This window comes from Egretta garzetta, unplaced genomic scaffold (assembly GCF_000687185.1).
Source record: "Egretta garzetta isolate BGI_Z169 unplaced genomic scaffold, ASM68718v1 scaffold467, whole genome shotgun sequence".
NCBI classification, from domain to species: Eukaryota; Metazoa; Chordata; class Aves; order Pelecaniformes; family Ardeidae; genus Egretta; species Egretta garzetta.
The window spans coordinates 889,569-903,989 of NW_009260196.1; the positions used below are offsets into that span (position 1 = coordinate 889,569).

At 41.3% G+C, this 14,421-nt stretch overlaps 1 protein-coding gene across 1 annotated transcript in view; it reads right to left on the reverse strand.

Moving 5' to 3' along the window:
* FAT4 (FAT atypical cadherin 4) overlaps positions 1–14,421 on the reverse strand; it is a 132,713-nt gene that overhangs the window by 1,636 nt on the left and 116,656 nt on the right. The window contains exons 11-16 of the mRNA XM_009642236.1: positions 13,509–13,594; positions 11,880–12,059; positions 9,544–9,841; positions 4,551–4,805; positions 4,474–4,483; positions 1–134 (exon numbers count right to left, since the gene is read on the reverse strand). Of these exons, the coding sequence (XP_009640531.1) occupies positions 1–134; positions 4,474–4,483; positions 4,551–4,805; positions 9,544–9,841; positions 11,880–12,059; positions 13,509–13,594 (963 nt within the window). The remainder of the gene's footprint in view (positions 135–4,473; positions 4,484–4,550; positions 4,806–9,543; positions 9,842–11,879; positions 12,060–13,508; positions 13,595–14,421) is intronic.

Consider the following 14,421-nt stretch of genomic DNA (forward strand, 5'->3'; position numbering starts at 1 on the left):
GCAGAAGATGTGGGGGCCCCGCCAGCCGATCTTCACCGAGGGGTCTGTTTTGGAGAGAGTGGCGAGGCTGTGCTTGCCAGCGAAGGGAAGGCTCTCCCCGCCGTACTTGATGTAGGAAATGCAGCCGTCGAAGCCTAGGGGGAAAAGCAACAGTCATGTCGGGGCCTGAAGACTGATTACACCCTGTCAATGGAGGCCAAAGATGCTCCAAGCATCAATACAACGCTAAAGGGGAAACCTTCTGATCAGCAGCATCTGCGGTGTGCCCCTTGCCCCCCAAAATGAAAGGGGAAACACAAACACAGATGTGACAAAATGGAAACCCCAGCGCCACCATGGAGGCGATGGCCTTATTTCATGATGTGGCTTTAAGTAGCATGCGGGGTAAATCACGCTGTTACACACATGAAGCCTCCGTATTTTCACGACTGAATCTTACATGTACTGAGCTTACCATTGCTTCCCCATGTTTTTACCTTGCGTCGTGATTAACGTACAAATATCTGTGGTATCAACCGTAATGGCGTAATATTTTAGTAACCACTTAGTTCGCTAGAGGGATGGCCCATTCACAGATCTTTCAGTATCTGACCATCTGTGCTGAACCACGTAAGCTGAGACTAAGGAACATTTTGTTGCTTCTGTTAAATATTTCCTCCTACATTGTAATGACTATTTTGTTTATAAATGTTTGATAATCTTGGGGGGGTCATATTAGATAGGAACCGAAATCTACTTTAAAGCAGAACAAGATTAAGCAAAAGCTGGTCATGCCTGGAGCTTCTGACATAACTTCTATACATGCACTTTTTAAAACTGATGATTTTCACATCTAAGCTGCGCATAGAAATGGAGATTAAAGATAAAAATGTAATTAAGTAAATTCTCTGAAGATACATGCATGGCACTTATAGATGATACCAAGATATCTTGGTTCTTTCAAGTCCACCAAATAAGAATCCAGAAACAGACCATGGTTTTTAACTTCAACACTAAGATTTCAAAGCAGTGAAAATATTCTTAGGTGAGTAAAATGTACCAAATCTGCAATTAAGATGCTGAAATTAGCACATCACGTTTTCTAGGCGGCCTGTAAGACATTTTGCACTCCCATTGCTTTCACTAAATCTGAAAAAACAGGCAAATGTAAGCAGATGCCTAAATATAATTTGAAATGTTAATCTGGCTTTTAAGAATTCGATAGGCTGCGCAGGAGAAGGAACTACTGTCCCATTAGGAAGTATCTACCTCAAGCTTGGAGACTGAGAATAAAGTTCAAATTGAGGAAAAAACATAATATGAAATGAAATTTAAAAATGTATTTTGGGTAAAACCAGGCTGCTCGCGCACAGACTCAACTCTGCCACTCACTGAGCAGATTAGATCTGAGGTTTGCAAGGCAAATGGATACTTTTGTGATTGGAGCTTGCTCATCTTACAGATAGACTCACTGAAGGAAGTCCGAAGGTTATATTCTCAGATCTTTATTATAATGTAGTTTCCCCTTGAAGCTAAATTATTTTGCCAAAATGCTAAGCAATGAGCAAAGGGTTGGATTTTGCAGAAACATTCTGTTTTCTAAAAATACATTGTTAAACTGACTCGATTTTCAATTTATAGAGCCATTTCACTGAAGCTAAATGAAAGGCTCCATTGTCCAGTAAATAAGCCAAGAATTCAAATGATTACCATAGGGAAATAGCTATTCTAATAGTATTTAATGTCTTTAAAATGAATTTGAACAAATAGTCCTTCTAATGACTTCATTCAATATCTTTAAATGTTTGTGGTTTTTCTTTTTTTCCTAATTTTCCCATATTTCTAAAACTTATCATCCATGCAGAGAAACCTGTGTGCAGCTGGCTTGGCTGTGCTAGCAGAAAACATTCGCTCCCGTTCCCCTTGGCTTGCGTGCTTTCCAGTTTCCCCTATCCTGAGCTCAAGTTGCCTATCGTGCTTCAGCTCAGCCTCCTGTCTTACCACCTCCTAAAACCATGGTGGTGCTTTTGCGTCTCTCAACCTCGAGTGGCCTCTTCCCCAGCTTCCCACAGCTCGGGTGTGGTGCTACCCTGCCAGTGGTGCCGCCGGGTTTCAGCGCTGTAAGGGCCCAGGGAGATGGGATTATTCCCGGCCTTTCTGCTGTGGTCCTATGTGAGGGTGCAGGGAAATCCAGCCTTTTGCCAGCCTGGTCATTCTCTGTGTTCCCAAGATTTAATCCTTTCTGCAAGGGTTTGAGGATAGAGCAACCCTCTACACGGAGCTGTGACGAAATGGTGTTTGTAAGTTATGCCCTCAGTGTCCACACACGCGGTTGCTGTTAGATACATAGTTATTTCATAGAATCATAGAATCGTCTAGGTTGGAAAAGCCCTTTAAGATCACCAAGTCCAACCGTTAACCTAACCCTGCCATCCCACCACTAAACCATGTCCCTAAGCACCTCATCTACCTTTCTTTTAAATACCTCCGGGGATGGGGACTCCACCACCTCCCTGGGCAGCCCCTTCCAGAGCCCTGACTTCTGATGGATTGCCCTTGGGATGCCAGGTTTACAGAAGGATATTATTCAAGACCAAAGTTATCAGCTATTATCAATAAAAATAATCAACAAGGAGAAGGAAAGTGCCACTACTCAGTTCTGAAGCATCGCACTTGGGTGAAAGAATAAACAGGAGCAAATTTTCCATGCATTAGTGGTGTCAGAGAAAGGTTTGTTTCTGCAAACTTATTGCTGGAATGAAAGAACAGCCACTATGAATAGTGACTTTGTGAATAATTGTGGAAACCTCTGCAAAAATGGGCAGCAGGGAGATAAATGGAATGAATATTTACTCTGTCGTGAAATAGCAAATATACTCAAGTTGTATGAGGTGATATTACAGATTTATAATCTACAAAGTATGTCGGTTTAAAATTCGAGCACCCTCTGATGTTAGAAATGAAATACGAGTGGGCATCAACATAAATACGTTTCACTAAGAGATGCAAGTCATGTGGTGTAAAGGGACATGAAAGAGCCTTCTAAGTTTTGCAAGCATGCTATTTCTGTATTATTTCCATTCTGTAAGAGATGTGTTTTCCTTCCAGCATTACTTATATTTTCATTTTCTCCCGTTTTTACATTCCCAAACAAAGAGGAAATTGAGGATTTAGGTTCAGGTGGGAGCCCAAGCGAAGCGGACAATTACCCTGCCGCAAGCTTGGTGGTCCCTTGCAGCAGGGATGTGATAAACAGCAATCGAGATTTTTTCAGGTCTGCCTGGGTTTGAAAACGTTATTGGATATACCAGCTCCACAGCCCTGGAATTGTCACCCCCGTATGTTTTTGTCTGCCTTTAACAGGACTGAGGATATCTGTGACTGTCCGAGTTCATGCAGAGTTTTATACCTCCCCCTTGTAAATCCTTGGTATGCCGTTCACAAAGTCATCCAATAGAAAAATAAAATAAAATCCTGTGAATAAGAGATTTTGGATTGTGTATTCCTAATGGAAGCCAGACAATCCCAATTTGTCTGCCACAGCATCAGGCACTGGTGAGATTTTAGCATCTTCAGTTCTCTTTCTTCCAGCTCTCCTAAAACCCTCTGACTTTTCCATGCATACACTGCTCATAAAACATCCACGTAAATATGGTAAAGGTAAGCATAGCATTCATATGATTTCATACTGCATTTCTTACAAATTCAGAATACACAAATGTGAATGTGGATTTGCTCCACTGAGGGATCCTTTATCTGGTCACAGTTCTTGAAGTCAGGAAGATTTTTCAATATAAAACCTCTGTGAAACCTATGCCTGCATTGCCTGGAGTATCTCACGGTTTGTTGCTAAAAATCACTTCCATCTTTACTTATCACTGGGGGAATGATATCCAATATATGTTATCTACTACTTTTGCCAGGGTCTAAGACAGTTGCTTTAGCTTTTAAGGGAGATTGATTTACTTCTTAACAACTAGATTTTGGTTCCTGGAGGTTGGTTCCTTATTGTCCTTGGTTTCTGTTGCTCAGAAATAAATCCTATTCTTCATTTGACAGCAGGATAAAGCAGGAGGAAGTTGGGAGTTTCAGAAAATATTTTAATCATATTAAAACCAGGCTAAATCCTGCAGTACTTACCAAACCCCTACAGAGACAAAGTTCTCATTTAGCCTTTTTGCCCAAGCAAAAGATTTGCCTTGATTTTCCAGATTCTGACTCAGGTGAAGAATAGGCCCTTTCTTCTCCATTAGCATAACAAAATTATAGCAACTGATTTACAGACGAGCAAGCAAAACCTACCCCCTGCCTCCAAAAAGCCCTGCAGATGGAGTGCCTGCTTTGGAAACAGCAAGGCTGAAACGTGTGGTGAGGGAACAAAGTCTGCGATCCTTACTCATTCAATTTGCAGTTTTCCTGGCAAACTACGGAAGTCTATGAGTTACTAATAAAGAATTACAGAATATTCTGCAACCTTCAAGGAAATAGAGAGACCCTTTGTCTGCTCAAATCTGCTTATGTGTAATGTACTAAAAAAAAATAAAAAAATAAAAATAAAAATTACCTGCAACTGTGCTCTTGAAAGGTTGGCTCGATGGGATTCCTCCCAAAGAAATTGTAAGAACGTTTAGTCCACTGAAGTCTTGCGTGACGTGGTGAATGTCTCGGCTATGAGCGTTGTCAACCGACAGGACAGTAGCAGACCCGTTCTTCTCAAGGAGTACCGAATGCCACTGACCATCCGCAGCGTACACTTCTGGGATGTTTCTTTCCACTTTCCCAGCAATTCCAGCATCGGATACGTAATGCACTTTCCCACCTTTTATCTGATCAGAAAACAGAGTTTATGAATGATACACGCATAACCACTCCTATACACGCATAACCAACGTGATGCCTATTCAGTACAGCTACAGTAACACATGGCTTCGGTTGTAATAGGAAGCCTGGGTGTATTTTTCCCCAAATAATTGTTTTGTCCTCAACATGCATTAATTATTTAGTACGAAAAGTTTGGCTGCAATTAAATACATCATTGCATCTGTAGAAAACTTAGAGCTGCCCTCCACTCATTCCCCGGCTAATCTCATCAGAGAAAAACCTATCGAGAGGTCGGCAAAAGGGCATGCACACGACAAAACTATTTTGACCAATAAAAGAATAATTCTTCCTCCTTCTTCAATGCAAGTGTGGAAAATGCTTTGCAAGGTAAACAGATGTGGTCCTTGCCCCAAAAACTTGCATCTCGTTTTCATTATGACCCAATAGGAATATATTCGGCATAGCAGGACCTGAACAAGTTTCCCTTTTCCTATCTGGTTTTGCTGCTAATTTGCATTTTGCAGCAAAATTGTTGTGTTTTAGAAACCTTTCCAAAGAGTTGCAAAGCGTGTTATCTTGTGTGACTTTTCAAATGGTGCTCACTTGAGCAAACTGCTTTTAAACTTGTGAGCGGTTAGAAAAAGAAAAAAAAAGGTACTGCTAAATTCCATGAAAAATTTTTTGGCTTATCCTCTAGGAATGACGCCTCGCAATTCTACTGAATCATGAGATGGAGGATTTCAAACCTCTTATGGGCTCAATATTAAATGATCCCCAAATGGGATCAGAACAAATTCTGCATTTAAGATATAGGAGTTTTTAAGAAAAAAAAAAACCCAACATCCAAACCTGCCAGCTTCTCAAATAGTTTGTATGAGTTGGGTACATCAGCTGGCCACTTAAGGGCGTACAGGTTTGCGTACAGCTCATATAGGGTGGCTCTGCAACTTATTGTGCAAGTTTCCTTCCATGCTCTGCGTGGTCGGTCAGACATGTGAAATAAGGCGACTGTTTTCCCTCCCGTGTTCCCCGCTGCAGCTCGGTCAGTCCGTGACCTGCAACACGAGCGTGCAGACCGGGGCACACGCACAGTCCACGAAAGGTCGAAGCCCCAGGTTTGCTGAAAGCTCTCTAAGCCTCGCATGCTTTGTTCCAGGAAAAATAACGTTCACCTGGGAAGAACTGCAAAGTGACACACTGGCTACAAGAATGCTGCTCTCATTTCCAGAAACTGTTAAATGCTCTGGATTTGCTTCTCTCGTGATGCAGGCTGAGGAACTCTGTTCATACAGATCAGCTTTAATATGGCTGTAAGACCACGCTCATGTCTTGGCAGCAGCCTGAACTAAATGTATCTACCACGTATTCCATTTGGATCAAGAACTAGAATGGTTAATATGTGCATGCACGCCATTTATAAATGCAATGATTTGGACTATTTGAAAATGTATTCTTTGAGGGACTCTCTGATAAAGCTGCCCCTTGGAGATAGGATGCAAACACAGGTGGCAGATATCTAAACTATCACACAGCACAAAGAAAATCCCGCGTTTGGAAATGCAGTCACACAGACTACTAGAACACATTAAACAACATTTGCCACAACCAACGGTATTTATAAGAAGATTAACTGGGCGGAATATATACATATATTTATGTCTGTAACGTGTAATTGGTTTGCTCGTCTTATTTTGTCTTTTGTGCTCCATGAAAATACCAGCTTGGATGTTGGTCTTTACGTAAGCAAAAAGCATTATACCGTATCAGACAATATCCTCTAAGCTTATAGGAAAGACTAAGCACAGAATCATAACTTCTAATTCCACATTAAAGAAGAACTGTACAATTATTTACCTGTCAGCAACTGATATTTTCCATACTGATTTATGACTCTCTAGCTCTATTTCTGTTTCTTTAAAATTGCATGTGACTAATGCTAACAGACTCATAAATAATATACTAGTGGCAGATGGAAAATAAAATTTTCAGAGACAGGACTGGTCCGTGACTTCTTCAACCAGGAAAAAATAAGGAATGTTTGTCTCGGTTCGTTGAAGCACAACATATTTCTAAATTTGAAACAAATGCTGATGCTGACAATACTGAGTAACACCCATTTCTGGGTTTTATTTAAATGGCAAAGCAACTGACAAGCAGAATATAGTGAGGAGAAAAAAACTGCTAAAGCAAACGTATTCCTAACTACACGGATGATTCAACTTTATTAATATTCTGAGCCTCCTTTACTGAACAATTTGCTTCTTATTTGTCTTAAATCTGAGCACTAGCCTTTACAAATTTATGGCCCACTGGATGAGATATCATTGAAACGAGTCATGTTCTGATTTATTCCTGCAACTCAATATGTGTGTCGAATCACAGAATGGTTTGGGTGAGAAGGGACCTTTAGAGAGATCTAGTCCATCCCCTCCACCAGTGGCAGGGACATCTTTCACTACATCAGGTCACTCCGAGCCCCATCCAACCTGACTTTGAACAATTCCAGGGATGGGGCATCCACAACTTCTCTGGGAAACCTGTTCCAGTGCCTCACCACCCTACCATAGGCGTATGTTAGCTCATATAGGTAACGTGTAGTCCACACACTCTACCTGCACAATTCATGGCTCTTAGAGCTACAGTTACGCTAATTTAATCCCATTTCAGATGAGATTTTCAGCTAAAACAAGGCAGACAATTTCACCTTTAACCTGCTGTATTTATTCCATTACTTCTAACTGAATTAGTTGCAATGTGCATTGTTTGTAGGAAAATAAGCTGCGATAAAGAGCTTTACTAATAAGGAATCCCCTACCCTGTTCCTTTTTGTGAGGTGGGGGGGTCATTTTCCATCTGAATTTGATCACTGTTTAATTTAATCTGCTAGTTTTTATATCTTTCCTGGATTAAGGAGCTCTCTGTATCATAAATAACTCTCGTGGGTTCTCTGCGGGGAGTTTACATCCATCATTTAGTGAATCAGCTGCTCGCAATCTCAGTGGGTCTCATTTACTACCATTTCTCTAATTTTACCCCATCCCATCTACACCAAACCCAGTTAACTACTAGAGGAAAAATGCAGAGGCATGGAAGTAGCCCCAGGACTTGCAGCTTTTCCCCTAGCACAGTTTAATATTAAAAAACGCATGCCAGGTTTTCTCTGAATGCTTACACTTTGGATAACAAGCACATTAAAAGACCCACAAATCAAGTTACAAAATTGTCCGTTTTGAAGACGGACAAGAGAGTTGTAAATGTAAGTCCCTAAAGTTCATCTTCTGCACCAGGAGTGGACTGAGATGCCAGAAAGTGGGTTGGCTTCCTTAACATCTTGGGGCCACCACCGAGGGACATGCTCGCCATGCCTACTCCGCGTGTGAGCGGCGGCGCAGAAGCCAGCCTGTACTAACTATAGTTAAATTACTGCCGTTTTATTAGCTAGCATCATCTGGGAACTTTTCGGCAGTAATCAGTACAGTGATGTTACCCCTCCTGCCTTAAACCGCTGCGTCTGTTACCAGGCAGACTTCCCCGCTTTGCCCTTGCACAGCTGGGTCTGGGACTCGGCACCCTCTGCTTGCTTGTATAACTTCACCAATATTAACAATAATAAGAGTGTTTGCATAAACACACCACCAGTGCTTTCAGCCAGAAAAGGCAACTCTCTTCTTTTTTTCTTTTTTTAATAATGCTTGTAGAGCTGACCTAGCAAATTCTGTTCGGGAGAAAAAGATAGTTATTTGTTTTTTTCTCTCCAGAACTCAAAATAATGAGATCTTATCTGTTAATGCAACTGAGGCAGAAACTTCTTATCAAATGATGTGGTAAAAGCCTATGCCAGGGAAGTAACGCAGAGTTGCTTCTTAAATGCAGCCGGTGTGTCAGGAAAAGCTCTGTACCTCTGACCAGGCAGGTGGCGAATATCCACGGGGCTGAAGCTTAGAAAGTGCGAATTTCTGTATAAGGTTCTTTAAAAGTCAGGATAAAAAACTTGGAAAGCCTTGCAGCAGTCAAGGAAACTTGGAGCTTACACCAACCCAATAAAGGGGCTTGCCAACATCACTGCTGTACTCATTTAGAGTTATGAGTAAATGGACTGAGTCATAGCCAGGAACTGAACCATCGCTTTCTCTTGAGAAAGGTAACTTCTGCAGCAATAAACTCTTTGGGAAAAAAAAAACACAAACAAACCAAACTAAAACTGTGTGGCATTTGAAGCATTAATTCAGCTACATGTCTCAAAATAATTTGATATTGACATTGGTCTATGGGTAACCTCATGAGTTCAAGTTACCCCTCACTTCCTAGTTTGATAAGCGTGAGCCATGCTAGTAGGAATTAATGAAAACTTTTTGGCAGTTGTTTGCTAGCTTAGGGATGGTCTGGGTTCAAGGCCTGAAAAATCAGAAGATAAAAGGCCAATAATGAAACGATTTGTTCTGTAGAGCAACTTAATGATGATAACAAATATGGCAACAAGTACTGTTCCTGTGGCCTTAAAAGAGTCACTGTTTGGAGTCTAGACAAAACTGATTAGATACAAACCCATCAAGATCTTCTGATACCTTGGCAAATAGCAAGGGAATTGTTGAGAAGACGAATGATACTGGAGCAGTGCCTAACCTCAGTGAAAGACCTAATATTTTGTAAAGGAAACAGCAAGAGTAATGGAAAAATGTGATTTTGATCACCAGGCGTGAGGCAGTCCAATCAAATCAAATTCAGCATTAGCTGTAATCTTACCTTCACGGTAGTGAAGTTGCTGCTTTCCTGGACGTGAACTAAAACGCCGTTCTCGCTTCTTGTCCTGAACTTCACTTCCAGGCGGTCCGTGTTTGGGGGCCGTGGGCCGGTGCCTCGAGTGCCATGTCTCATCAGGTATTCTCGCTTCTTGTTTGGGCTCATGTGGTAGTCAAGTCGTCCTTTGCCTTCTAGCGATAAGGCAGTGTCGGCAGTAATATCTGGGACAAGGACAAGGAAGCACTGAGCGGGCGGCTCGTTACAGCTATAGCCATCATCTGCCCCGGTAACGACCACGTTCCTTCGGAGCAGAGAGCAAGTTCAGAGCAGGTCAGGGGGGAGAGCAGGGGCGAATGGCAATTTCAGCCCCTCCACTCCTTGGCTCCAACCAGAATATGTGTTGGAGAGTGGGAGTGTGCTAGTAATTTACTGCTGCTATCAGTCAATAGTAAATTAAAACTCGGTAGGGAACAAGTGAGGGAGTAAGGAAAAAAATTTGGCTCTCAGAACTGTAATTCCTTCCCAGGGATGTTACTGTTTCCATTACTGCAAGCAGGGTTTCATGATATATTGAACTCTAAGCTCTTCAGGGCAGAGATAATGACTTTCTATTTGTTAGGGCATAAAAAAAAAGGATAAAAAATGGCAGAGCATTGACTACCAAATGCTGTTAAAATTATGGCTAAATTCTTTTGTAAACCGGTGCAATAAAAGCATATAAATCAGCTAAACAATAATGGGACATGTAAGAAAACAAAGCCCAGTCATTATACTACAACTGCCTGGAAGTAAATCACTTTGCTCTCCCGTATTGATTTACAGAGCTACCCATATTGCGAGTTAATAACCCCCAGAGTGTAAATGGCTTGCTTTTATTTACATTTATCATATTTTCTTGCATATAATCTGATGGTCTTTTTGATAAAGAGGCCTACAGTTTGGAGAAGCCATAAGGACGCGCACACAATGTTTACGTGAAGGGAAGGGTTTTCCCTTACCCTCTTACCTCCCCATAGCAGACAAATTCCTCCTTTGGGAAAGCTTTATTTTAGTTACTGATTATACATTACTGGGAAGCAGTAGTTTTAAATGAGTGCAAGTTACCTGAAATGTGATATACAGACCAGAAAACGGAATATATGTGACTTGTCGCTATTTTTAGCTCGTGAAAGGACAACAGCTCACTGTGGACTTTGCCCTCAGAATTATTTAAGAGGCAAGCACGCTGCTTGTTTTTGTTATTTTATAAAACTCATTATCCCATGCCTCTGAAAAGAAACCCTTAATGGCATTTGGCTAAAGCATAGGTAGGTGTGCATTAAAGAGAAAACTCGCGAAACCTTCTCCATACATTTTTCACAGTGCTTTCCCGTCAGCCCGTCTTTGCAGTGACACTGCTGCCACGACCAGTGATCAACACAGGTGCCACCGTGCTGGCAGGGGCTGGTCGTGCAAGCGCCTTCCAGTCTGGGGCATCTGAAACAAATCAGAAAAGTAATTGCTGAAGAACTTGTGCTCAAATAAGCAAAGAAAACGTGCTGGGGAGCGTCCTTCCCCTTAGAAATGCAAAAATGGAGAGGGTCTTCCCCATGCACAGCTCGTGTTTCTAAAACAGATCCCAATTTTCAGCATCAAGTTATAACAAACTCATGAAAGAGAAAGGAATTCTGAGACAGTGAAACTCCTATTAGCTGTTACGCAAGGGAAGAAGAAACCCTTTAAGGTGCTTTTCATGCTGCAGACCTCCAGAGACTTCTTATCACAACAAACAGCACGAACCTGGGGGTTGAAGGAGGAAGGGGTGAGCTAGCAAATTTGGACGCCAGACTGACATAATGGCTACAACCGTGACTTCAAAGACCGAGATGGAAAAACCAGCAGAATCAGGTAGTCCATCATTTCTGAAAGACCGCTCGGAGGATATGAGGGAAATTCAGTGATACTTGAGAGGCAAAGTGATAGAACAGACATTGCGGATTAAAAAGAAATAAGGGGGAGTAGAGGTTTAGTGAACCATGTGAGTACAGTCAAACCCAGGGGAATTTATAAAGAAACCCAGTAACAGGGCTACTCTATTTCAGCTTGCAAAGCAACATTAATAAGAATTGGCAGTAGAAATGTAATGATGTTGCTTTTTTGAAGCCTCTGTAATCTCTGTGAACCTTTCATCCAAATTCACTTTCTTCTTACATTTTTCACACTTTACAATAAATTCTGCAGTCATTTTTTTTTTTTACAAGATATATCTGAAGGTCTCTGAACGGAATAGCGTCTGACTTTCATGACGGCTTCCTTTATTGTAAACAGGGTCCATTCGATACCATATATAGCAGACGTACTGATCTAAGATTCCTTGAGCTGCCAAAGCCTGGCTGGGCTCCAGGGGACGTCCGTTGACTGCAAACTCCATTATACAGCCCACAAAATCATGGCTTTCCACCTGTCCTCTCCTCTGAAGGATGGGCTCTACAGACCTGATGCCACCAACAGTAACTCGATTTGGTTGTACATCAAGAGTCCTATAAAAGAGTCAGAAAAAACAATTTATCAGCATCAGACATTAAGATAGCAATAACAACACAGGAACTGGAACCATCGGCTACCGTCTGTGGCTAAAATTCCTCTTCCAAAATTCACATTTTACATTTAGAAAGGGAGACAGATAGATCAGTAGCGCTTGAACTAACAGTTATAATGGGTATGACTCTAAATTCACATTCAGTTACTGCATGTCAAAATTTCTATTCGCTTGACGGAGCAGCGTGCTTGAAATCATAATGAATAAGGTTTTTTACTCAATTATCGTTTAGATTGTAGATGGTATTTAAATAGCTGGAAGATGGATTCATTATTTTACAAAGCTATAACACCTTTGCTAGTGGGGAAACCACGTGTGACAGGAATTATAATTGTGATTATCGTCAGAAATTAGCCAAAGTGATTGCGATCAAAGTTATTGTTATCTCCAAAGAGGATCTAAAGATGCAACAGAAAGGCTTCTCAGTTATGGTAAACACAAGAAATAAGGTTTGTTCTCTGTACCAGCCAACGTTTAAGAAATGACAACTGTAAAAGATGTCATCTGGAACTTTCTGAAAGCAATGTCAAAGTAATTACTCTTACAATTTTTATTTTTTTTTTTTTTAAGAAAGCAGCAATCCGGTGATGTTATTTTTTTACACTTTTATAAGAAATGAGAGATGCGGTTTAAATAAATAAATAAACCAACCTAAGACCCCAAATCAAAGCCCAAAACTGAACACTGGAGTGAAATATAGGTGCTACTAGAGTAGTAGCACTTCGAGTCTGAGCCTGGTTTTGGCAAGATAGATGTGATTCAAAATGTAAAAGTGGAGGAGGCTTTGCTAAAGATTTGTAGCACTAAATATTGTAGAACTTCAAACTGCCAAAGAGTAGTGCTGTGTATTTAAGAGCCAGTTGATTATAACAAATACATTTGTGGCTTACTGTCTAAGAGTTACAAGTTGTCAGTAATGATGAGCATCTGATATTCTGACTTGTTAACTCTTTCTAGGCCATGATGTGAAATCTCATAGCATTAGGCACCAAGTCTTATCCCCGTTTACATCACGGTGCAGACAACCCGTGGCCATACATTCCTCATGTGCCACCAGAACCTGGGGACAGAGACGGAGTCAAGAATTGGGGACTTCTGAATGAACTCCTTGTCATGAATAAACCCCATGCAGGAACGCAGCCTGAGTTAGCAAGCAGCAGGACATGTAGAAGATTTAATTTGCTTCTGTAAAGATGGGAGGAGATGACATTTTGGAGTCTTGCCTTCGTATGCCTCTGAAAGAGTGCAGCTGAGGTATCTATCCCTTGCTTGAGACTGGGCTAAAGGCATGTCATCGTTACTCCAAATTTCTCTGGCTTTACAGGGTGATTTCTTTTTCATTTTACTCCAAAAAAAAAAAAACCAACCCAAAAAATGAAGAATTATTTACCAGTCAGTAGAAACAGCAACATTGCTAACAGTGCAGTAGCCTGGCTCCTGATCCTCAGAGCAGGAATCCACCGTCAGGGATGCTGCCTGCAAAAGCCACACACACAAATATGCGGAATATTACAAGGTTGTAGTCCCCAACCACATTAAATATGTATGATTAAATATATCAAGGACTTGGCTAGAACGGAGCACTTGGATATTACTCAGGATCACAGGGTGCTTCAGAGCCACTGATCAACTACATTTTGCATCAACATAATGAATGCAGAGATGTGGATACAAACCGAGAGTGAGCTAATTGACTGCTTCATACAGAGACTCAGTTAAACACAATGTTTTCAGATTTGGGTAGGGTTTCATTCATGTTTGTTTGCTTTACTCCTCGAAACTGCAGTTATTTTGGCTCGTACCGTATCCTACTCTTGATCTGAACAGAGAGCTGCTCCCTCCAAACACAAAGGACATTCCTTCAGGGGCTTGACCGTGACATTAAGCATATTGCTTAAACTTGATAAAAAGCACGTTACAAAAGCTGGGAGTACAAACGCTGAGATTGCCAGTTAAAAATAATAGCCAACCACTCAGTAATAGTCAAAGAGTAACCAAGTGGACCACATCAAGGTAACCCTAGGCCTGATATGTCATGAAGGATGTTTGCCCCACGTTGATGATGGTGAAACATGCGGATACCTACAGTGGGGCCAAGCTGATGGGATCAAGCTGATGTTCATAGTACCAGGCATCACCAGCACTTAGAGGTCTTTATTATCTCCAAGCCATCAAGTCCCAGCCCACGAGGTTGCCTCATTCCCCATCTCAGTGATTTACACTGAGGCGAATCATGGCACTTCTATTTGTAATCTCTAAAAGTCTAACCAAAGCTTGCACTAAAATCGTGAAATAATTCCTGC